Source organism: Paramisgurnus dabryanus, chromosome 4 (genome assembly GCF_030506205.2).
Source record: "Paramisgurnus dabryanus chromosome 4, PD_genome_1.1, whole genome shotgun sequence".
Lineage (NCBI taxonomy): Eukaryota > Metazoa > Chordata > Actinopteri > Cypriniformes > Cobitidae > Paramisgurnus > Paramisgurnus dabryanus.
In genome coordinates, this window is record NC_133340.1 from 35,263,083 (window position 1) to 35,290,185 (window position 27,103).

A 27,103-nucleotide genomic window follows, 5' to 3' on the forward strand; every position below is an offset into this window, starting at 1 on the left:
ATTTCATACTGTACAAACTGTATATTTTATTTCCCTAACCTACCCCAGTCCCTAACCACAACCATCACAAAAAGATGTTGGTATGTCTTTAATCTATTAAAAAGTACCATTTAGTATGTTTTTTAAGCCGTTCAGTTTGTATAATATAACATGTCATTATATTCGTTCATGTCCCCATAAACCACATATACCAACACACCCCCACCCATGCTACAACAGTGCATTGTTATCTACTTTCTTACGGCTTGGAAACGATGCACGTTAAATCAAAGTCCAATAAAACTGAGAATGGAGAATTGTTTAAGAAAAACTTCCAATGCTACGAAAAATTGACATGTTTAACAATCTCCGCCGCTCTCCGGAGAGCTGAACCAAAAGCGCGGAGATGTCCTAGTTTGGAAGTTCTCAAAAACAAACACTTGGAACATTTCTGAAAGTTTTCCCCTCCCTCTCATCCCATCAGGCTCTGCATGTGGGTCCCTTGATCCACAGCTACCATCAAAGCCCTCGATCACAAAAAAAATCTATCAATACAGGCAGAAGAAAAACAGCATGATGTTGAGTATAACGAAGCGAAAAGACAAGAAAAACATCTGTTAATTTGACTTGATGCTTTATGCAAAAAAAGAAAAGATCATTTCATTCTATCCATCCAGTTGTCTATTACATCACATTCAATCAAAAATGAGAAACCCACAGACATCTGTTTATAAAAGGCAACAAGCTAACAAGAAGAGCATGTGAGAAAATGTTGCATTGCCTTTATTGCACATCACAGCTTTATTGCCAAGTAAATTAACAAAATAAACTAATCAAACACATTTCCTAAAATACCCCCTCTTTCATACTTATGTAGCCTTGGGAAATCAGATTCATTTTAATGAACTGGTTCGTTCAAATGGTACAAAACAACTAAATGATTCACATGGTTACGAACAGGTGCATCTAACAGTCAGTAATGTATTGTAAATTGTGGTTTGTCTTGTTTCATTAGTTGTATTTTGTGTGAATTTATCTTCAACTTTCATGTTTTAAATCCCACGACTTAAAATAAAAATACTGTATAATATGAGAGTCATAAAGTTTATTTCAAATAACATTTGCTACTGTATACACTACCAAAGGGTAACTTGACAACTACTAAATAAAATTGAAGTAACTTGTGAAAACAAATTACCACAGTTCATATCACACAGACTAAAAAACACATTTGACACATAAGACGAGTCATAATTACCAAACTGCCTGACTGGGCACGTATGTGTGCATTGAAGGATAGATATCGTACAATAAAAACAAATCATACAATTCATTATGAGTCAGCTGCACGCCTCATTTGACAAAAATGCAGACGCCGCTCTCTTTGTGTCTCAAGAAACTTGTTCCTATTGCTTAAGAGTATGCAACAAAAAACAGTTATGCATGCTTTGGGACGCTGGGACTCTAGCTAAAGTTGCAATGATTAACTGCATAGGATACAAGACACTGTCATATACTGCATTGCATCTGTCAATTAATTACGAACATAATCACGAAACGTGTTTAAAATAAAATGCACGCGTGTGTATAAACCATCAAACACCACAAATCATCGAGAGTGCTTCCAGCTTGAGCATATGGTTAATGCATGAGGTAAAACGCGGTGAAAATGAATTCTGATTATCATTATTAGAGCAACACATGTTTATTTAATTGCATTTGTGAATAATAAGGCTGTTCGCAAATTGGTCCGCATATAAGTATATGCTAATTACTAGAGAGGTAATATGAATAAACAGGTGCTCAAAAGATTAATAGGAAACGTCTGCATGCACATGTGCCAAACTGGCACAAATATAATAAAGGCACAAATACAGAGTGAAATGGAAAGGACGAGTATGAGGAGCCAAAATGAAGTGAAAAAAGATTGCAATTCGCTCGTATTATCAAAAGCACAGGTGTGCGAAACTTCCAATAACCGTTTTATAGGCCCACAAAAAGGAGGTTTGTTTAAAACCCTCGCATTTACGTTTGTATAGAAATAAAATATTAGCTCTGTTCTAAAACCTATTAAAGGGACACTCCACTTTTTTTGAAAATATGCTCAGCTCCCCTGAAGTTAAACATTTGATTCTTACAGTTTTGGAATCTATTCAGCTGATCTCCGGAACGGCGGTAACACTTTTAGCATAGCTTAGCACAATCCATAGAATCTGATTAGTCCATTAGCATCACGCCTAAAAATAACCAAAGAGTTTCGATATTTTTCCATTTAAAACTTGACTCTTCTGTAGTTACATCATGTACTAAGACCAACGGAAAATTAAAAGTTGCGATTTTCTAGGCAGATATGGCTAGGAACTATACTCTCATTCCGGCGTAATAATCAATGACTTTGCTGCTGTAACATGGCTGCAGGCGGAGCAATGATATAACGTAGTGCCGAAAATAGTCCCCTGCTATTGAAAGTTACCAAGAGGACTATTTTCAGCTGCTGTGTAATATCACTTCGCAGCCATGTTATGTCAGCAAAGTCCTTGATTATTACGCAAGAATGAGAGTATAGTTCCTAACCATATTTACCTAGAAAATCGCAACTTTTAATTTTCCGTCAGTCTTAGTACACGATGTACAGAAGACTCAAGTTTTAAATAGGAAAAATATCGAAACTCTTTGGTTATTTTTGAGCGTGATGCTAATGGTCTAATCAGATTCTACGGATTGTGCTAAGCTATGCTAAAAGTGCTAGCACCGGACCCGGAGATCGGCTGAATGGATTCCAAAACAGTAAGAATCAAATCTTTAACTATAGGGGATCTGGAAAATGAGCATATTTTCAAAAAAAGTAGAGTGTCCCTTTAAGCTTACTTATTGTCTGCTACCTAAATAGGCAATTACTGAAGGCAGCTTAAGACTGTAAAAAATATGGACGTAGTGTCCTTGACGTCACTCGTAGGTTTGTGAAGAATTTTGAAGCCAATAGTTGGCGGGGCCTGCCGTCACCATCTTGGCATCGCGTCACTGCGCATTACTCGCAGATAACCGAAAATGGGTAAAGAGGCAGGAAGTGGCTGGTTGCTGAAACCACACCCACCTAGCTTGACGGTAGTGACAGAAGTGGCAGTTTACCCGTCACTCAAGTGGCCGTGCCCTTAATTATGCAGAACTTTGAGGCTTAATATAATTTTTTTGAAAATTAGCTATACAGACCCAAAACGCTTTTGGTACCAGGCTATAAACATATTTATTTCTGCTATAAAGTTGGAAATTTAAATATGGGGGTATTTGGGGATTGACTCATTTTGGAGCCAGCCTCTGGCGGCCAGTCGATGAATTGCAGTTAGGTCACTTCCGTGTTGACTTCGCGATAGAGATCGGAAGGTTGCCCCTTGCTTCGTAATCATCATGAAAATAATAGTAACTCAACGTGGTAATAAATGCCCCCCACCAAAGCCAAAAATAGCATTTTGTGACAGCTCTATACTCCGAGACCACTTTAATTAACCCTTTAAAATTCATATTTTTAGTCATTTGAAGCTGAAACGCCTCCACATTTTGCAGTCTTCAGATGACAGCCTTCCTTACATTTGTTACCATGTCATACTCTGACAGGTTGAAAGAAAAGAAAAAATGCAAAAAATGAATGAAAGTGAGTGAGATAAAACACATTTGTTGTGGCGTAAGTGAATATACTGTAGTGAAAAAAAATCTGTGTTAATGCCAAGACATCACTAAAATAGCATTTGTGTGGGTGCATGCTAATGTGCCTCTGTTGTTTCTTAAGCAAGTGAGGGCATAAAGATTAATTAACACACGATCAAATGTCGCGGGTCTGACGGTACAATTATAGCACTGATCCTTGATAATTGATTTAGTGAAGGAAAAGAGTGTGGGGTGTGTGAAGTTACCAAAGTTCAATTAATTTTTCCAAAAACGTCTTCTGGTCTTTTTCTGTCAGTAGTTACTGCAGTCATTGCTTATAACAAACATAAGCACAAAGCGTTTTGGCTGAGAGGGTTCTCATCTGCCCAGACAACAATTTTAAGGTTGCTTTTATTAGACTTAATGGAGCTCTCAGTAATGTTTCATTTTAGTACCAATATTGGCCCAAATGCGTCTCTTTCAAGTGTATAGGAGACATAAAAATAGGAACAAACGAGACAATTGCTGACATGCAAGAGTACGGAGCTATAAAATTAGTGTGGATAGCGTAGCTCGGATAGTTTGGTGTTCCTTTATCTCACTTGGTAGAGCATTACATTAGCATCGGAAATGTCATGGGTTCGATCCTAGGGTATACATGTACTGTTTGTCAATGCATAGATCAATTCAAAAACAACATGAATGGATCATAAGCAATTGACAGGGTCTGTACTGTAATAAGCTACAAGAGCCAGTACAATTTTATATTGTGTAATAGTTGGATAAGCATCTTAAAACAATAATTGTTGTGTGTCCATACAATACATGTTTTTGAAGTTTTCAGCTACCAAAAAACATCAATAACCACATCGCCTTTTGTTAATACTTGATGTCAGATCTCATCTGTGTATGAGTGTGTACAAAGAAGATGGAGACACAGGTGGGTGGGTGGTTGTCTATCAGCCAAACTCGCACCTGGTGCTGGGTCTAGTGGGTCTTTTTTATCCTCCTCTTTGTAATTTTACACTCAAGTTTTCGAAATGGAACCAGTGGATTGATTATAAAAGCCATCTAAGACTAAACATGCGTATGTTTGGTACTCTCGCACAAGAGTTTGCGCAAGACTGACATCAAGATGCCCAGCACATTAAAGTTATCATGTAACGGAAGTAGCGATTGTCTTATTTTCCTTGTCGTGACAAATATCCAAGTGAAAAGGCTAACGGAATGAAAAGAAAGTAAAGAGAGTTTGTTTCAAGGAGGGGAGGAGATTCATGTTTTTGATGAACTCTTTCCCCGCCATTGACGAGTTAAAGCGCCAATTAAGAGAAAACACTAAACTGCCAATGACATGTTTTTTTGGCAATCCATATTTTCGCTCTTACCCAACTTGAAAAAACCTGGTTGCAACCCCTTACTGTGCGTTCACACCAGACGCCGAAGTTTATGAGCTTCTTTCGCGTGTGAAATTCTAGTTATTCGATACATCACGCGAAAATGTCCTGTGTAGTGATGATGATTGTACTCCATTGTTGTTTTGTTTTTCTGCCTCCGCTCGCTTCCTGTAATCACGTCACTGCTAGAGCAAGCTCCTGATTGGTTAACGTGGTGCGAAAATCCGCCAAAATTCAGATTCGCTCAACTCACGCTGAACGCTCTATCCATGTCGCACCTTCCGCGCGAAACGCACCATTCGCACTTACCGCGGCTCCGGATGCCTATTCGCGTCTTTGCATTGACTTAACATGTAAATCACTCGCGCTTGCCGCCTCTTCCGCGTCTGGTGTGAACACACCATTAGGCTTAACAGTTCAAACTCTGTGTATGTTTTGATCAACGCTCTGAATCTGATTTCTAACAAAATTCCTTCACAAAAACGCAATTATCTTTTGGTCAAAATTTGGTATTTTTGAAGAAACCAAACAATATTTGAGAGGTGAAAAAAGGTAGGATGAAACTTTTTTTTTTTAAAGCAGAGGATCTGTTATATATTAAAAGAAGAATATTTTCTGGAAGGCATTCAACTTTTGTGAAAATCATGAAAAAATCATTAAAAAAATTGCTTGTGCTGGCTGGAAACTTTTTTAAAATGCTGGCAGGGAAAGAGTTAAATATTATGAGGGCACATGAATTTCATTAATAAAAAATACCACAATATTCCTTAAAAGTTTTTTCATTTAAATTTTACGACGACTTTAAAGAGTGTTTAAGTAAGCATGAAACAAGTGTTTACAAAGAAACCTGGAACTAACTTTTACTTTTGTAATGAAATGAAATGTATGCAATTGATTGGAGAATGATAAGTGGTCTCTTAAAGACATGCGACTGGAAAAGCAATTTCTCATATCAGTCGAAAAATCGTTTAAGACGCAGAGCAGGTTATATCATTTTGCTAGAAAGATTACTGAGACAGGCGTATTAATGAGAAAGTGTAAAAAGATAAAGTCAGCACACAACGGCTCCCAAAAAATGTAGACTTTCACAAAAGTAATGTTTCGAGCACAAAGTAGCCTGATGAAAACCCTGTCTGTCAAAACATTATGTAAGAGTCTGTAAATACATATCTTTTTTGGAGACCTGGTGTGCGGACTTTTTTTGTTCGAGCTTCCACTTTCACAGCTTTTTTGTCCCACTTTTGATTTTGTGCTTTCAAAGAGAAAGTGTTGAATTTCTTAAAAAAAAAAAAACAGCCCTGGCTAAAATCTGAATGCATGGTTTTTAGTTTTTGTACAGAAATGGTGCTTTTTGCACTGTCCTGCGCATTATAAATCAAGTCATTCGCAACCCAATTTCCTTATGTAACAAATTACCGAATGAAATAGGATATTCAAATGAGAAGCAGACTCCAATGGGAATACCACTTTCACCATGAAGAGCATCAAGATGTATCCCAGTAGTAACAACTCTGTTTCTAACCTATTGTCGTTTGCATGTTAACTATCACCAAGATGCTACTTATAAAGGCTGGTATACAATATGCCTCATTTGCTGTTATTTTCGCCCTTGGTGAGATCAGCCAAACGAGAAAGTAATTTCAGAGACATAGAAATTTATTAGATTTTGATAAAAACATCTTTTATGGGATGCCCCATATATGAGGAAAGTAAATATAGTCATTTTAAATATATAGTTGACGTCAAGCAGTGTAGTTTTCATTTAATTAGATTTCTAAACTGACAAACAAAAACAAGAAGTTGAGCTCAGGACCAATTAAATGAAGCGTAATATACAGTCCTATTTCTTTGTGCCCTATCCCCAGTGATTACCCTTGAGGAATTTACTCAATTTATTAATTTCATTTAGTGAGTTAGCGTTTATTGAAGCAATAAAAGCTAAATAAATAAATAAAATAATGAAAGCACTTGATTTCAGAGGTTTATGGCTTTTGAGAGTCCGTCTATGTAGAATGTAATGAGAACAATAAGTCTGCGTGTTTTCTCACATCAGGTCAGTCGCAATCAAGGTGACCTATTTCTAACGGTTATTAGGCGAATTAAAAACTCTTCCCAAAGCAAAGCAATGACTGAATTCCAATCTAAAAAAAACAGAATATCACATATGTGACCGATTTATTTATGGGTACAGGGACCAACAGTCCATATCACTTGTAACCTGTTTGATAAAAGACAGGTTTATAGGTGGCTGTTTATAGCGTTTCTCGCTGCATAAATGCATTACATTATTCTTGTATGCGGCAGTTTTACACAAGCTGTTGATTGAATTCAAGGCCATATGCATTTCTTGGTGTATCATATGGACGTTCATCAACAGAAAGGCTGGTTGTCATTGAGTCTTTTTACAAGCTGTTTCATGGTATGGTTTCTTTAAAGAGCTAGCAATATATTTATAAAAAAAATTGTCTTCTCTACCCTCCTGAATGAAACTTTTACAAACATAAAACTGGTATCATTGTGGTCCGAGCTGGTATATGGTGGTTAGTGCTGGTTTACCTAGTACCAACTGGTTTGCGTACCCAAAACAATGACAAAACTAGCAATGCTAGTACTGCAAACTGAACAGGTATGTGCATTACATTGAGTTGTGGTGTTAAAATGGAACTAGCATGTTAAAGGTATAGCGGAAGATTTTCGTTTTCCGGGTGGATCACCACTGTTATTGGTCATCCCAGATGTCAATCATTCTGATTATATGTTGACGTATAACCGTCGTACGTGCTCGCCTCTACGTTCGCTTTCTGCACATGCGCACTTTCACGTGTATGTGTGTTGTGCTACGGTTTCAACCATTCATTGAAGGTCGCGTTCTCACTGTTTTTTTTTTCAAAATGTCTGAGGGTCGCAAGAGAAAAAGTGTTGACGAATTGTATGACAAGAAGAGAAAGGACTATAAATAAAAAAACTAAGATAGTGTGTACACTCATGGTGCTTTTCCATTGCATAGTTCCCCTATGGTTTGAGTCAGGTCAGTTTACTTTTGGGGGCTTTTCTACTGGGTGCAGTACGTAGTACCCGGTACTTTTTTAGTACCACCTCGGTTGGAGTTCCAAGCGAACCGAGCTGATACCAAAACAGGATTCGAAAACACTGTAGATCACTGATTGGTCTGGGAGAATCGTCATTACCAGCGTCATCGCTATAATGTAAAAGATTAGCTTTACCTTCATGCTAGCTTGCGCTGTCTCGAGTAAACCTGTTGTCATCTGTGCTCTGCTATAAGTTCCCAAACTCCATTTTAGTGTTGAAAAACATCCACAGGTTGAAAATCAGGAACACCATACCAGGTTTTCCAGACATTTGCGACACGCACATCCGCATATATGCTTAAATGCAACTTAAATGAGGCTCCGCGGAGCGAGTTGACTGATGCCACGTGGTTTACCGAAGTGATAAGTGTGGTGGTCAATTTAAATGTTTCGGTAGACTGAGAAATAAATGAATGTATGGGGATGTACAACAACGCTCTCACTTGTATGATGTCACAACAGTAGGCAGCGCAAATATAACGACACGCCTATAATCCGTCCCACTCCGAAGTATTACAAAACTCAATGAAAAAGCTAACCAAGCCGAATTGAGGTGAGCTGACCCGACCTAATCCGTACGTTGGGTACTATGCAATGAAAAGGCGCCATTAGTGTGTAGTTTCAAACTATGTTAATGCTGTCAGACTGCTTTAGCCAACAGAAATAGTGTGCAAAAACCACTGCATGAGGTATTTAATACTCCCATAACCACAATAACCCACAACCAACTTGCTTTTCCTGAAGGAAATTCACTCGAGCTTACTTTAGATAATTCACTGTGGTGTGATGTACTGTTTCACAGTATATCAGACAAAAAAAGATAGTGTGTTCACAGGTCAGTCTGTTCATTTCTCTGAATTGATTTTCTGTTCTAGATCTACAAGTGACTTGACAACGTTTAAAACCGAGAACAGAAAAAGGGATTGACAGAACTCCCACAACACCTTGACACCAGTCTCATTTCATCAGGCCTAATCCAGCAAATCTCTTAAAATGTACAAAAAAATAAAAAGTAAACCCACAGCAACGCAAAGTGATTAAAACGCTGAATTAATTACTTTATAATGACCCGACACAGAAAACTAATTTTCCGCAGAATAATTTGTTTTCGGCGGATACCAATTAAGCATTGATTGTGCATATTAAGGTCTACGCTTCATCCATTATGTTAGTATCAGTCACCAGCAGAGAAACACACACACAAAGCCTTTAACTTTATCCCTTCTGATGTCCGTTGATAAAGTAAGTCTATATTGCACAACACTACATGAAATGGTAACGAGTGCTGTTATCAGACCGCATCAAAAGACATTTCACAGAATATCTCTGCTACTCTTTTGTGTGAAATAAAATTAGATAATGAAGCTTCACAAGCACACAAAACCCCATTACAGATGTTTTTAAACCTTACAATAGCTTTGCGGAAGAAACGATCTAAAATCTAAAGTTGTTACCTTGCTGAAAATACCAAATTGGACCAGCACAATTGTGACCCTGGACCACATAAGTAGCACAAACAAATTTGTAGCAATAGCCAAATAGCCAACAATTATAGATTTTTTAAGCCAAAAATCATTAGGATATTAAAGGTATAGCAGAGGATTTTCTTTTACCAGGTGGATCATCAAGACTATTGGTCATTCTAGTTGTCAATCATTCTGGTGATATGTTTACGTACGGCGTCGTACGTGCTTGTCCCTAGGTTCGCTTTCTGCTAGGGTGGCCATTCGTGCCAGTTCCGCCGGACACGTCCCGAACATGTTTTCGGGTTCGTTCTCCAGAAGTCGCGTTGCTCGACCGCATATACGTCATCGAGGTTCTCACATTTCAGTTAAAATACATTAGAAAATTAAGATTTATTTATTTTAAGACATACAATCATTGTAGTTTCATTCTTACCTTGAAATGTAACGGTTGCTTTTTTTTAATTAAACCCGAAATATTAAACCTTGATGACATATGCGGTCGACCAACGCGACTTCCGGAGAACGAACCCGAAAACATGTTCGGGACGTGTCCGGCGGAACTGGCACGAATGGCCACCCAACTTTCTGCACATGTGCACTTTCAGGTGTATATGTGTGGTGAGATACGGTTTCAGCCATTCATTGAAGCTCGCATTCTCACTGTGTTTTTTACTATAGTATTGTTAAACTTTACCATAGTAAATATTGAAGTATGTCACAATACATACTATAGTAAACTGTAGTGAATTATAGTATACTATATACTTTGTTAATGTATACTATAGTATTTTGTAGTTTTATCTGTAGTAGGGTTGTGCCGATATACGATAGCATTGTGTATCGTTGATCGTCAGACATATTGCCAATAGCGGGCTTTCATGAGGATAGTTGCTGATAGTTGTTATTATCATCATTATAGTTTCCCATTAACGTGCGTTGCATGCTTTTCCTTGCATGAGAGGGTTTGTGGGCTTAACTTTGCACAAGAGAGCTTGGTAATACACGTGGATTCCTTCTCGCACGTACCTGGACTTCTCGCACGCTTCTTGGACTCTACTCGGACCTGAACTCGTGCGGCACACCTGAACTTGTAATGGCATGACTCCGACTCTTCATCAGCTAGCACATGAGCTTGTAATACGCGTGGCTCTGCCATTTCCTTGCGCTAGGGAGGTTGTTAAGCGTGCAGGGTTTTAAACCAGCGAGTGTGTTTTTCCCGCTCCTTGGCATGCAGGAAATTTCAGAGCGCTCAGATTAATGCCATCAGATTTAAGAAGGTTGCGGTCATGATGACAGTGTTGCCCTTAAAGTAAGTCAGCTTCTTTTTTGTCCACCAATCAAGGGACTTGTCATAAATGAGTAAAAAAAAAATAATTAAATAAATGAGTAAACCAATGACGGCTCCTCCCGATACTATCGCATATTGGTGATCTCACAGGCTGACGATCTCAAATGGGGCATATCGCCCAACACTAAAATAAACTATAGTAAATACTAAAGTATACTACAGTATTCCTAATGTGGGGTCTGATGGTGGACCAGGGATCTCCTGATTTTGCCAAGTGGTTGATGTCCTCAGGCCAACATTACAGTATGTTGATCCTGGGACAACATTTCAATCAACCAGATTATATTTCAGAAATAAAGTTTACAGCTTGTTTTAAGTTCAAGCTTACAACCAGGATTAGCTGCTTCTAGACCATTGTTTTCACTTATCGTTTCTATTTGCTTTTAGGGTTATGGTTAGGGTTGGAGTATGGGGTGGGTTTAGGTTTCTTTTTAAAAATGTTGTCCTTGGGTCAACACAATATGTTGCCCTGAGAACATCTCTCACTTGGCAAAATCAGGTCAAGCATTGGACTAACATTGTATTTGTTTGGAAAACTCAACCCATTGGTCAAACCATAAGGTCACATGTTCCCTAAACACAAAAGTGCAATGATAAACACATTACAGAGCCACAGTGTTCACTTCTTAACAAATTACTTATTTATTCCCATTAAAAGTGGAATGGGAGGAAGTATTTTACCATAAAAAAAACAATTGACCTCATTCATAAAACACAGCAGAAGTCATTTTATCAAAATCTCTTAAAACACATTCCAAAGCAAACCTTCTTGAAAACATGTTTCATGAGCTCCAATACTAAGTTTACTTCTCAAACTTTATTCATCAAACCAAACTCCCATGCCAGGGATTTTCTATCTAATCCTTTATTGTTGTAGATTTACGGTGAAGAATAAATAATATTATATTGTCGTTCCAGTGACATACTGTTTATAGAGTTATTGTGTTCAGCCCTGGTGCTTAGAATAAAGTGTGTAACGGTGTCGATTTTGCGGCTCAATTGCTTAAGCCTTCTCATTGCTAGCCTAAAAATGGGTCAGCTTCCTTATAGACGACCACGCACTGTGTTCAATCAAAACCAAACGGTAAACAACTATGACAAATCTGTTATTAAAAAGTCAGATAACTGAGATTGATCGTCCTGCCCACAGTGGATGTTTGGTGTGAACGGTCATTTGTAAAACACGCTACCCACTTTTATTCAGTCTGGAAAGTGTGCAAATGAGATGCCAAAATAGGCCACCTTGGATGTTCTGAACCTGTGCTGACAACGTTTTTCAAAAAGTCTTATAGTATCTTCAAAAGATTTAGCGAACCATAATAAAACTGACTGTGGTGTCAAAAAGCAGTTTAAATGAAAAGAATGCCAAACAAAACAAAGAAATGAATCCGTACAAACAAAACTTTCAAATAAAACAGAATACGTAAACAAAACTGTCCGTCTTGAAAACTTTGTGCCAGCATTTAAAACCTCAAAGCTGCTAGGGTGACAGACTGAAATTGGGTAACTTTATAAAGTGACAATAAAAACAGTGGGAGACTTTTGTGTGAAAACTCAAAGCTGACAAAGTGACCAACTAAAACTGCTTTTCAACTTATAAATCGTTATAAAAACAATAGCTGCGACTCGAAAATTCAATTAGATGGGCCGAGCTCGACCCCCACTGTGAAACCTATGACTTCTACACCTTTCGGGTCAGATGGAAACGGCTGTGATCTGTACAAATGACATTTTGAAACTCTGCATTTCAAATTTCAGCTGCCCAATGTCAAATTCCTGAAGTGCCAGCACAAATGCTTTCTCATGTAACTCGATTTGCAAGTACATTTTTAAGCAGACTCTTCACCCGCGAACAATACTTAAAGCACTTATACTAGAAACCTAGTCAGAAGGACACGATTCTGAATATACTGTTTTTCAAGCTTGAAAATGTATCACCCACAACAGTGCAGCTACGCTCGACTCGTCACATGTCGGGTCATGAAAGCGTGAGTGAGCATTTCGAATGAAAGTCGTAAATAATATTTCATACCAGTAAATTGGAGAACGCCAAAACGTCTCTATGTATGTGTGTAATTTACACAGATGTAACCTGACACAGCATGCACCGGCGCTTTATTTATTACTGTACCCGGCTGTGTGTCTACACAGTGTATGTCTTGCTGTAAACTATGAAAAGTGCCTTCGATGAGAATTTACTGAGAATGTAGCTCTGTTCCAGCATTTAGTGAGCTGCCTACAGACAGAAGTTGAGGCCACTGGAGTGCCCACAATGCGAGGCTGTTTAAAAAATTACCTCCTTGTAGCCAAATGTTACCACTGTGAGTGACACTTCGAAAGAATAATCATCATAATCAATAAAGTAATCTGAGAGATTATCAGACCTATACATTTCTATTTAAAATGCAATAGAAGGATCTTTAGAAGGATCTAATTTGACAGAAATGCAATATAATATACATAACAACATTATCAGTGGTGTATAAAGACCTTACATAATGAACTGTATTGAACATAATGAACTGCCGTTTTGATTTACAAACACCACGGGTCCCCTTACATGGAAGTCTCCGTCATGTTACTACAGAAGCCCTTAACGGACAAACTGTCTTACAGAGCGTGTTTCGTCCCTAAGTTGTCTAATGGGGCATACACACCAAACGCGAGTTCACCGATTTGTGCGAGGAGATTACATACAAAGTCAATGCAAAGACGCGATCAGACGCGTCCTCGCGTCGGGCGATGCAAATGTGATTTGCCTCAAACGCGTCTTCGCCTAAGTTGAAGACGACTACATGTTTATCCAGTGGCAGTTACCTTAGCTTTTCTTTGCATTTCGAAATTGAGGGGTGAGCTCTGGACTGGTTGCAATTCGCAATCTCACTGCTAGATGCCACTAAAAAACCCTTGCTGCGTCCGAAACCGCCTACTACATACTATATAGTACGCGAAAAGCAGTAGGCGAGGCGAGTAGTATGTCCGAATACATAGTATTCGAAAAACAGTATGCGAAAAGTACCCGGATGACCTACTACTTCCGGTTAGATTTTGCAGTGTGCATACGATGGACGCTTCACTATCCCATGATGCCCCGGACGAGGAGTTATCCAACGAAGAAGAAGAGGCACGCGGCTGTTTTCGCACTGAAATGACATGACGTGATGACGACGTATGTCACGTGATGTAGCAACATGGCGGATGTAGTACGTCCGAATCTCATTCATACTACCAGGATTCATACTGTACAGTGCCTACTGTTTTAATGCCAAGTAAGTAGGTACTTCATCTTATTCAGTACCTACTATACAGTATGCGGTTTCGGACGCAGCCCCACACTTGCCATTTAAAATTTAGATATAATAGCAATAATACTTATTTCTGATTTTACTAAACTAGCAAAGCAAACATCGACTGTTAGCTCTGAATTTGTAAGCATTCAGAGAAACAACAAACATGCTAGCATTAAGAAATTAAAATGTTTTAAGCATTCAGCAGATGCTTTTATTCAAAGTGACGTAAAGTAAATTTAAATATACGGTACAGTTTTGGCAGTGTGTGTGTGTTCTCTGAGCATCGAACTCATGATCTCTGTGTTGCTAGCTAGGGCTGTTAAATAAAATCGTTATTATGACACATTGCAATGCTAATTATGTGAACGAATCATTGACATATTAATCGGAATTGAATCGTGAGACCAGTAACGATTCACCCCTTTATTGCTATTGCAGTGCTTTACAGATGAACAGGAATTGAACTCTTTCCCCACCATTGACGAGTTTTCGTTAATTAAGAAAAAACATTTGCATGAAAAAAACTGTGGATTCACACCAGCCGTGTTTGAGGCATCAAATTTGTGTCTATCGATTCTAGTTTGCCGCTTGAACATTTTTAGTTTACTCACTTCATTCACGCGTAGTAGTGAAGTGATTACAGAAAGCAAGCGGAGTCGTAGAAGCCCCTCCCATGACGACAATTTACGTGTCAATGTCTCGAAAACTAGAATTTCACGCGAAAATTCACATAATGGGAGGGGCTTCTGCAACTCCGCTTGTTTTCTGTAATCACGTCACTGCTAGAGCAAGCTTATGATTAGTTAACGCGGCACATTTTTCAACCAAAGTTCAAATTTTTCAATGCTCAATTCGCACCATTCGCGCAAACTAGATGCGCAAATGAGGTAGAATCGCATCTGCCGCGCCGCATTAAACGCCTCATTCACGCCGCAAGACCTCCAGATGCGCGTCAATGCGTCTTTACATTGACTTAACATTGAAATCAATCGCGCTTGACGCCTCTACCGCAGCTGGTCTGAACGCAGCATTAGGGTTATCTGTAATGCCACGATATTCCACTTACCCAATTGATAAAAAAGTAAGCAAAATATTTTGTATTAATTTTACACTCCGTGTATGTTTTGATATTGTTCTGAATCTGATCTCTAACAAAATTTCTTCACAAAAATGCAATTATTTCAGCTTTTTGCTAAAAAAGTTTTTTTGAAGAAAAATACCCATATTTAAGAGCTTATACTGTAAGCAGAGAAAAAATATAGATAGGATGAAACGTTTTTTTTTTTTATTGTTTGTTTGATGCAAGGTCTGTTCTTTCATTTGATATATTTGTATGTTAATATTTTTTTAAGTAAATTTTCCTCGAAGGCATTTTGTGAAACTTTTGTGAAAAATCATGTGCCAAATGCTGGCGGCCAACTTTTCAAAAAAAGGCTGGCGGGGGAATGAGTTATATGTAATTAATCACGAATTAAATTCCGCATCATTTGAATATCACTACTTGTGTGGTACACATAGTTGACACATATGTTGATCGTTCCAAATCAGTCACTTACTGTTAAAGTTTCATGACAAATAGGATTTTTAAAAAACACAGCTGTCTTCGTAGGTAGCAGACAGCACGGCAGCTCACTGAGGTTTGAAACATTGAAACGTGTTCGACTGAAAATTGATAGTGGAAGACTCTAGCAACAAACAGGTGATCAAGTCCATTTTTTCATTAACAGAACAGAACAACTATTGAACCACTGGAGAGAAATGTTAGAAAAGTGCAGTCAGATGGTCCGCGAGTCATTTCCTTAACACAGACTGCTTGAGAAGATTACGAGTGCGAGGAAGGGAGCTGTTGTCAGACAAACTAGCGGTTGTCTGTCGTTTGTTCCAGAGTTGTAAGTGCATTTCTCTGGGTGAAAGCGACTGCTAAATGACTTAATGTAAATATAAATTTCGCTTGAATGAGAGACAGGGAGTGTGGAAGTGGTGGGGTGTTTATTGTAATGCTTTTAGTCCCATGCTAGCGATGTTGGCTCTAGCGCGCATTCAATGCAGTAAAATGAAGATAAACAGCCTCCATTTCGAAGCTTTTTCCAAACCACTGGGGCCTCTAATGCAACTCTAATGTGTGTAATGCGTGTTTGTGTGTGCTTTTGTGCAAGCTAAAAAACAAGACCTGCTACTTAAAATGTAAAAAACATGTTGAAAAATACGTTGTGTTGCTTATTTTCCCTACATCGATCTAATATTTGGAGCACAATCACAAGGGTATGATGTGTCTGAGAGCATTTGGCAGATGTACAAATGTTCCTGTCTCGACTACCAGATGCTTTACTGTAAGTTAAACAGTTTTTTCTTTCTCTCTTTTCTCTAACTTATGTCTCACACATACAAACTTTAATACATACACTCATCTTTATGTGTGTCTTAAAAAACGGACCACTTATTGGTCACAACATTGCACGCACCTGACACAGCAGATCAGAAGTTTAAAAGTACTTAGACAAACTTTCTGCATTGTAAAACTACACTTCCATAACCCAAATACCCTACCTAGCCATCCATGGTCAAGAATTAATAGGCTTTACTGTTTATTTAGGGCTCATTTATGTAGCATTGTGAATACATTTCTTCTGATCACATTATTCTTTAATCTCACATAATATAGTGACGGATTTACAAAACAATATATTTCATACTGACATCGGCCTCCATAATCTATCATAATCTATTCAGATCTTGCTTACTAAATAAGCTCTCATTTGTTATCATTACTTAACAAAATTTTTGAACTAACAATGATAAATACTGTACTTCTACAGCATTAACATATTTTATATATGGTAAAACAAACAAAAATACAGGGTGGCTGCACTTTAAGTTAGCAAACTTAAAGGTCATGTTCTTCCTGATCCCATTATTCAAACTTTAGTTGGTGTGTAATGTTGCTGTAATAGCAGAAATAATACCTGCAAAATGATAAAGCTCAAAGTTCACTGCAAGGCAGTGGCGGCTCGTGACTGCTCATCCTAGGGGCGTGTGTGTTGCTCGTGTTTTCAAAATATGTGTTTGTTGCGTCATGTGAACCATGTGCATCACGTGTTTTGTCAAAATAAGTGCCTGCTGCACAAGCGTCAAAACTGTTTATGATAAAAGAGACGCTCACGTTCACAAAATACACGCAAGACACTCCCTTAACAGTAAACTTTGGTTACGCATGAGATTATGCGAGTATCTGATAAACGCGAGCGTCTTTTTTAACCAACATGATCTCACAAAGTTCCGTGGGATAGTCACAGAATTTTTTGCTCATTTTTCCGTGGCATTCTCAGGGATCTCCGCATATTTCCGTGGCCCTACACGGACTTTCTTTTCCGTGGCATTCTCACGGATTGGTTACTCAACGGCTTTTTCCTATTTTCAAACCATTGTCGCTTCGGTTTAGGGTTAGATTTGGTGTTTGCGTTAGTATTTCACTTTATGTATTGGTTTATAATATTTTTTCTGATGTATGCTTTTATATTTTCTAAACTTTAATCAATTGTCGCCTGGCGTTGGGGTTAGAGTTGGGTTTGGTTAGGGATGTCATTTTATGTAAATCTAACCCTAAACCGAAGCGACAATGGTAAGAAAATAGGACAAAACAGTTGAGTAACCAATCCGTGAGAATGTCACGGAAAAGAAAGAAATATGCGGAGATCTGTGAGAATGCCACGGAAAAATGTGCAAAAAATTCTGTGACTATGCCACGGAAATTCGTGAGATCAGGTTGTTTTTAACATAAACCCTTTAGACGCGTCTGCAGCAGGCACTTATTTTGACAAGACACGTGATGCACATAGGTTCACTCGATGCGCCAAACACATATTTTGAAATTACAAACCACACACGACAGGCTACATACATGTTGTGATGAACTTCGCATCGTGCACCCTCGAAAAAAGAAGTCACCGGTCGCCACTGATACTCATAGAAAGGCAAAATTTATCTTTGGGTATTTTGCATCAGTGATGTAATGTGGCACCACAGTCAAAAGGTCAATTTGTAAAGCGAAAGTAAAATCACAAAGAAGTCGATGAAGTGAGCAAATGTGATATTGGTTACGCAATCACAGGTTCTCTCCCAAACCTAAAAGCCAGCGCGAAATCTTATCTTTTCTAAATGAGCACAGGTCATATTTTATTATGGTCCAATAAAAACTGTATTATTGCTTTGCAAATATTTGGAAGCACAGCCATCACAGCTCTTGACTCATGAGAGAGTAGACCAAAGAAAACCTCTATGTTTCCTTGCCTGCGTTTTGGCTGACAGTGTAAACCTACGTGTCACTTTGCCCTAAATTTATTTTTAATTAATTTTTAATTAACAAGCTTCCAATTCAAGTTGTGCACTGCTCTGAAATAATTCCAATGCAGATAATAAAGTGACAGTGGTTCTCACAGACTAATCCTGCATAACTGATAAACTCAGTTAGCGATGACATGCAGAAATTGAAAAGATGTTAATGTGGCGCTTGTACAATCTGTGTAATGTGAATCGTGGCCTTCTGGGTTTCGAAAAGCCGATGAATGGTACGTAAGTGAGCATTTATGAGCCACTACTTCCATTCAGAGGCAAAGTAGGCACTTGAACGTATAATGCTCGATAACAAAGATGAGTTAATCTCATTATTTATGAATGCAAAGAAAGAAGTTATTTGTGTGGAAGCTGATTAGTACCGTCCAGAAGCCAACGCTGCGGGCGTCAACAAGAGAGATAGAAAACTAAAGAAAAAAGGTTGATTTTCTGAAAAACGAAATGGCTGAAACAGATTTCACAAGGGAGGATGGGAACAGTAAGGGAATTAGAAAAGATGAGGGCTTCAAATCGGAATTGCTCGGTGTGAAAATGCCTTTGATCTTACTCCAAATAAGATTCATTATTGTCATAGAGACAAACCCACTAGTTTCAAGTTGGAGAGGGATAGTGGGGGTGGAAAGACAAAAAGTCGAGCATGTCTTGTGTGTGTAATGATCGCCTGATAATACTTACTGTAAGTGCGGATGTGTTCAGACAGGCGAATTAAACCCACGTGTTTACTGCAAAGCCTTGCCTTTGAACTCTTGTTGCCGAGAAGTTGAGCGTTCATATCATTATTCTTAAATTAGACCACCTGTTGACAACCGCTACTCTATAAATGTTATCCTTCATCATTTTCAACGCTAAATACTATAATTAAACATGGTTGGCATTAACCCATTAAAGTCTGCTATTGAAATTAAGAGGTGTATACTCATTAAACCAATTAGAATAGATGAGGCACAGAAACTTTGGTTAATGAGACAGTCTGGGTCATGGCAGGGGGACGAACGTGTCTACCGCTGGACAATACAGTCTAACAAAGGAGGCACTCATGCATGAACACACACACATTCACACAACATGACCACTTCACATTATCTCAGCGGTGTCAAAGTGAAAAATGAGAGTATGCACATTAAGAAAGCAGCTAAAAGAGAACAGGCACAATGAAGACAATAGGGCAGAGAGGCGTTGGATGTAAATAGGGACCATAACATATGCACTTGTGAACTTTGGGTTCGACATTCACCTCAGTATGTAAAAGACTGAAATGAAAACAGGCTGCATGGGTACCACATATATAAATAGATTAAATCAGAACATGTTGAAGTTGCACTAGCTTTGGCATTGTAGGATGCAAAAAAAAGTTGCTTATTGACAGCCAAGTATTAGATATTTTCCTATTTTCTGCCTACGATCACAGCTAAAAATAGGCGAAGTAGCATAACCCCATACTATACTTGCATTACTTATTTCAGCAGTATATAGTATGTACTCACCATAGTACACATGGGCCCTTTCACACAGAGATTATGGAAAACACACGGAAAATGCACCCAGGATTTGTCTTGGATCGTTTGATTTTTGGTTCATTCATACTGCCAATGATTTTTCGGAATCTGTGCGTGCATTCACACACATACCGTAAAGATAATGTAAAGACACGTCGTGGCATATTTAAAATCCTGCACTTGTTAGGTCTGATGTTCACTTTCTTGAGAAACCATGCACATGCATTTTTGTTAGGGATGCACCGATACCACTTTTTTGGAATACGAATATGAGTATGAGTACTTGCATTTCAGTACTTGCCTATACCGAGTACTTAATAAAAAAACCTGATTTAAATTTACAGGTAACAGCTTTAGTCATATAATTTAACAAAAAAACTAGTTTTCCAGTTTGTTGTAAACTCTGCCTCTTTGGACAACACAAGAGGCATTAACCCCTTACACGCCGCTCAAACATAGACATTTTTCAGACCGTGGTATCGATTCCAGGTATCGGGGGACTTTTAACGAGTACGAGTACTTTAGAAAATGTGGTATCGAGGCCGATACCCGATACCAGTATCGGTGCATCCCTAATTTTTGTTTATTACAATATCATAAAGATCGCATGATGCGCTGATCTGTCATGCTGTTGAATGAACTCAGCTTCAGCCCGGATAGTGACGAGCTCCCTGATCTTTGCTTCAGTCCAGTTTGCCGACATTTCTCATTGTGAATGTTGATCTGCGTTTAAATCCCCATGTCAAAAAGCTGAACCATAACTTCTTGTTGTGATGACACGTGCGTCCTCACTACAGCACGCCCCTTGTGGCATTGTTTCTGCCTCAGGATGTGTTCTGTAAATGTTACGGCAATGTTACCAGGTCCTTTTTACGGGAGCGATCCTAGAACATTTACCAGATGTGTTTGTGTTCACACAGAAGCCTCTCTGCCAATTTTCAGGGACTAAAGTGCTGTGTGAATGGGGTAATGGAGTACTTGCAGGACCTACTCTATTTGTTCATACTACACAGGTACTGCATTTCACAATATACTGTGTTTGCTTTGACCTTTCTTTTGGGTGCAAGGTACCGTATACTATTTTCCGGACTATAAGTCGCACTTTTTCATAGTTTGGCGTAGGGCTGGGCGATAATTCGATAACGATAATTTTACCGATGTAAACTTTTTCGATAAAACGATAAGGACAGTTCGATAAGTGATCGATAATTTTTAAGCACTGTGCGTAATGTTGCGCGACCAATTCCGGATGCGGCACGCGCTCTTGGTTTACAATCACAGTGACAGTCAGACTTGAAGGAGTGAAAGATGAGGCAAGTTCATTTATTAGTAGAGACCTATGATTTTCGCGATGCGGATAACGCGGACGGAATCACGGAATCCAAATGCGCGGAAACATTTTCTTGTGTGTAATGTTGGACGCGCAAACAGGGTTCGTCAAACACAGCAGACACAGGTGCGTGCAGTATACTTTACTTTCATTCAGCGTCCGCAGTGCGCACGCACACGTCCGCCCAGCTTTAAAAGTAGATTTACTGGACATTCACAAATTCATGAAACTGAGGAAAAGCAGCAGATCCACCACTGCAGTGAATATAGTGTTTGGGTATGTGCGCTCCCACAGCAACGTGACAGTCTTGACATCCATTTATCAGCGTGTATAGCTCGTATATGTATAACACACGCGTGATCACTGAACTAAGTTTTCTTTCTTGTTTAAGTGAACATAAAACAGCTGTTACTCAGTATATTGAAACTTAAAGCAGTCTGTATTGGGTCTTAAAGGGACAGTAGTCTGCTGCTTTTGTGTCAGAAATGTGTTGATTTCATAACAAATAGATTTACATTTAATACAGATGCATTAAAACAAGATTTTAGTTTTTGTATTTGTCATGTTCTGAATAAAAAGTAGTTTAAAACCATTATTAACTGTCTGGTTTTTACAATTTTCATTCAGGAGCAAAAATCTGCCTTTAAATTTGACAGGAGTAAAGATTTGTTATTTATCATGATAATTATCGATATCGACTGATATGGAAAACATTTTCTCGATAATTTTTTGGGTCATATCGCCCAGCCCTAGTTTGGCGTGTCCTGGAACTTATAGTCAGGTGCGACTTATACATCAAAATCATTTCATATGAACCGAGAGAAACTATTACCGTCTACAACCGCGAGAGTCCGCTCTATGCTGCTCCTGTATTTATGTAATTCAATGGATTCAGTGATCCGGAATGACTTCAGGACCTTTTAGAACATGATTTGGCTTGTCGTATAAATTCAGCCTATTCAGCCTGTTGTGTATTGTGTAAATAACTGTTTATGTTGCTTAACATGCACAGACACCTATTCAGCCTGCTGTTCTGTGCTATTGTTTAGTTGAATAACTCGCCTTTCCAGATTAAATGTCTGTTACTCGTCTTGGATTTTGTGAAAGCATTTTCTAAATAAACGTGACGTGAAGTCCAGTGCAACTTAAATATATTTTTCCTCTTCAAAACGCATTTTTGACTGATGCGACTTATATTCCGGAGCAATACGGAAAATACGGAAAATACATTTAGACAAACTTTATCCATCATATTTTTTAAATAATTGCAGATACAAGCCTCTCGCAGATATATATGTATTTCAGCGTATATGCCACAGATATATGCTTTAAATAAACCCATAAAACCCATATCTGTTATATGTATTACTAGCAGCTGTTTGCATTTTTTAGCTGTTTAAATTAACGTTATTTACTGGCAACAGTTTGTTCAAAGTAAAAAAAAATCATTAACAAGTCTTTGTCTTTACAGAAAAACAACAGCCTCATGCAAAGTATTCTGGCAAAAAAAAAAAAGACAAATCTTGATGAGGATGTCTGGTTTCCAAAATGCATTCCATGTGGCTGTTATTTTATAATTTTATTCTGTAAAGACAAAGACTTAATTTTTAATGTTCATTTAATTTTGAACAAACTATTGTCAGTAAATAACATAAATTTAAATCTACAGTAAGTTACTGGCAAACAGCTGCATAACTACGGCATTTTTGTTACAGTGACAACAATGAAGCATACTGTATTGTTAAATATACAACGCTTTATAAGAGTATACTACTACATGAAAACATATTGCATGCTTTATAAAGTACACTGTGTAATATTTAGTACTGTCAGTAGTACTGTATGCAAGTACAGTACACGTTTGCCTAAAAGCAGAATGCATATGTTTATTTCAAAACACATTTGAAACAGCCAATTAGTTTTGATGTACTGTGATTGTTGCAACAATCTGGCGAGGAAAACAGGCTTGGTGAATATTTATGGTATTTCGTGTTGTCAGTACGCGTTTGAGCGTGCCAGTGCATGGAGCATGGCAGAGGATTTTGAAAAGGGTGCAGTATGTACCGGAGTGTGCACTAAAAGGAGGCTTGGAGTAATTCAGAGCAGGAGGAGAGCAGTTCTTATTCAGCCCCTGCAGGAGTTTGTCATCCCAGATCAAAAGCCCATCTGACCAGAGCAGCACAGAGAGGCTTCAGACACAAGGAGCGGTTTCATGCAGTCCCGACCCTGCCAGGGCCTACGGACACGCACGTACCCGCGCACAGAGGAGTTATCGCATCAATCTCGATTTCGTTCCCTCTCTCAATCTTTATGCTCTCCTCCACTCAACTTTTAACCCTTTGCGCTCTGCTTTATAACGCTCAATTCTCCTTTCGGTTTTAAATTGACTGACATCCCAGTGACCCCAAAACAGCCCTTCTGTCTGCTGTGATGGATGTATGAAAGGAGACGGTAAAGAGATGCCAGTTCTCTCCTCCGCAGAGATCCACCCATCCAAAACTACTTACTCCATCCCTTCTCTTTCTGCACCGTTTCCTCTTTTTCACGCTCCACTCTTCTTTAACATCTCCTTCCTATTTTATTGTTTCAGCCCACACCTCCTCTCTCATCCCATCTCTCTTGCACTTCCCTTCTTCATACGATTCTCGGTGGGACCTCGATGGCGCATCAAGATGTCAGAGCGTTCGAATACAAACATTCATCACTGACGCACATTGAGAGCGTACACACAGAAAGCCACTCAGCGACTGACATGCCAAGCAAGAGTCATAAATACAGAGAGCACAGGCGAACAACTTAGGATGGCATGTGACAGTTCCCAAAAGTTGTTGGGGAGTTTTGGAGTTTCAAGATGCGGGTCAAAGAAATAAAACAGAAAGACACTTGTTGAAGTGTGTTTACAGGTCTCTCGTTCTGTATGATGTGATTTTAAAAATCATGTCACCTCATAAAACCAAGTCTCTCACCATATGCTGTCAATCATATTTTCACTTATTTTCAAAATACTTGTGCGTACACGACTGCTCCATTAATGAAAGTTACAAAAGCTGTTTTGATTATTACTACAAGCTTTTTACTTGCACATTCTGCATAAAAATTATTTTGGGTAATGTTTGCAAACCATTACTTTGACACTAACAAGCTCGAACTGCCAGAATGGCTCCTTTGCATATTCTAACTCTGACCCTGCCATTTCCTTGATGGGATGTGATCGATAACCTTCTGCCCTTCTTGAGGTTTGGGACCCATCCAAACCTGTAGTGAGGCCTTGACATTAACAAACAGAGAAAGCTGAGTCTGCAGCGCACAGAGAAAGTGAAAGACCGGAAAAAAGTGCTAGAGCAAAGTCACAGGAGTGGGTGTTATCGTATCTGTTTTTGCATTAATCCGACCTCCAAAAGAAAGAGACAAATTTTACAACCCGACACCCAAAAGGCCTGAGGCATCTCCATGCCAAATGCATTTAATGCGATGAGACGTTGCTCGCAATAATACAATCACACTTTTCAATCTTTTAATCTTGCTGCCGTTTTAAAGACTGAGATGCACCCACGCATGGCGCGCAAAATCTGTGCTCTGCTTTTAAACATCCTAATTCAATCAGTAACACACCGCCCCCCTTGGAAAAACAGCCTGCCGAGCACCAGAACGACTCAGCTGGCACTATATGTGGTCTGGAGTCATGAATCCCATTTCAGTGAAGGCTTAAACGAATTCTGCTCCGAATCATAATTCAGCATTTGTGTGTCACTGTCTTTCTTTCGCACCCTTTTTATTTCACACTCATTCTTGTCACTTTGACGTTCAGTCAAGACAACGTGTGTGTTGACAGCATATGACCTTTACAGCTTCTGTTGAGACACATACAGACACAAACTCTCTCTCTCTCTCTCTCTCTCTCGGCGTTTGCTGTATGTCCCTCTCTCTCCTATCCATGTTCCTTTCTTTCTCCATGCATCTGTCTCTCTACAACCCTCTCTTCATTCACCTCACTCTCTCTATGTCCATCTCTTTCCATGTCTCTTTCTTTCTCCATACACCTCTTTCTCTCTTTCTCGTGACCCTCTCTCTCCCGTGACCCTCTCTCTCCAACTCTCTCAATATGTCAATTTCTTTCTCAATGCATCTCTTTCTCTCTATGTCCCTTTCTCTCTATATCCCTCTGTTTCCAACTCTCACCATGTCCTTTTCTCTCTCAATTCATCTCACCCCCCCCTCACCCTCTCTCTCTTAAGTCCCTTTCTCTCTCCATACATCCATCTCTCTTAATGACCATTTTCATCTCCATCTCTCCGTGTGTGTGAGTTCTGTTCTGTCACCATACAAAAAATCCTAAGCATATATCAAAAATGTTTAAACTATAATAAAAAACACCCAAACAAGCAAACATCGTGTCACGATGCTGAACTTGAAACTTACCTTGAGCGCGCAACACGTGGCTATTCCAGAAGAACACGAGGGCAAATATCCAAGCCCACATCCCGCGCCTCGCTGTCCCCATCATCACATCTCTAACATTTCCTTGGCTGTACATAATCCCTTTAACGGGGCTTTGAAGCCCACTAAAGCCAGAATATGTACCCTCGTCAGATGTCGAGGTGGGCAAAGAAAAGTGCGCGCTCCTCTTCACCGCATTCATGAGGCGAATCTTATTCAGAAGCTCCGAGTCCGCGAGTTTGTCTCCGGTCCCTTTACTTTCACGAATCGGGGCTTGTTGAAAGGTTTTATCTTCATCATTAAATCTTGCGCTTAATAAAAAGGTTCCTTCAAACTGCCGGTTAGAAAGCGGCACGGAAAGAGAGGGAATTTGCTCCAAATGTGAGGGGATGCTCCGCAAACAGCTCCGGCATGAGCGCGCGCCGCTCTTCTGTGTCCCGCGCTGGCTCATTGTGATTCTGTACTGATCCCAGATAAGTATTAAATACGATTTAATTTATTGATATCTCCTATAAACCTGCGTTGTTTTGACGTCTCCCAGACGAATTAAGTTAACGTTAACGTTACCTAGCCGATCATTTCGACCATCCTCACGGCAGTTAACGTTGTTTCAAGGGACCTTTTACAATCCAAGCCTGTGTTTATTAACCGTGCCTTCCTTCATCCATCTGAACCCCGCGGGTGTGTTCAGGAGAAAATACTGTTAGATGTATTTGGTTAATTTGTTATCGTATCCAGAACAATTTGCGTATCCAACAGGTTAACCAGGATGCAAAAGACCTGAAAACGTCCCGATTAAATTCCTCGTGAACGAAAATGCCTGCGAAATGGGGGGAAATACATTAAACACAAATAATGACAGCAAAATTAGCTAGAATTTAAATAAAATAAGTCTTCAAGCAGTTGCGGTGGGACTAATGGGAATTAATGGTATAAATGGGAACAGACAACAACACAGGCTGATCTTTATCACTTTAAAACCACTTTATCGAGCTCGTACTGCTGCGCACGAAACCATCACATAACTTTGTTAAGTGAATGGAAAGTCCAATAGCTCACCTAAAATGTTCCGATGTGTCGATAAGTGCGCACGAATCTACCGAATAGCCGTAAACAGTCCAGCGGTCACTGAAACACCTGCTGCCCGAGCTGAGGATACAAACATCTGCTATATACTCCAGTTAGGAAAAATGAGCTTAAACGAGGCGCTTAGAAATGCAGTTTCTTTTTTAGGGTTTGAATGAGTCGATCGAGTTTCCCCTAAGGAAGATTCATTTGTTCA

At 39.1% G+C, this 27,103-nt stretch overlaps 1 protein-coding gene across 3 annotated transcripts in view; it reads right to left on the reverse strand.

The window, feature by feature from the left end:
- The window catches only part of sdk1b (sidekick cell adhesion molecule 1b), a 328,241-nt gene extending 301,161 nt beyond the window's left edge, over positions 1-27,080 (reverse strand). For 2 of the 3 annotated variants that reach the window (XM_065254358.2, XM_065254357.2), the window contains exons 1-2: positions 26,881-27,080; positions 25,804-26,641 (exon numbers count right to left, since the gene is read on the reverse strand). In XM_065254358.2, the coding sequence (XP_065110430.1) occupies positions 25,804-26,272 (469 nt within the window). In that variant the 5' untranslated portion in view covers positions 26,273-26,641; positions 26,881-27,080. The remainder of the gene's footprint in view (positions 1-25,803; positions 26,642-26,880) is intronic. The other variant, XM_065254359.2, reaches the window with a different exon arrangement.
- Positions 27,081-27,103: the final 23 nt, after the last annotated feature.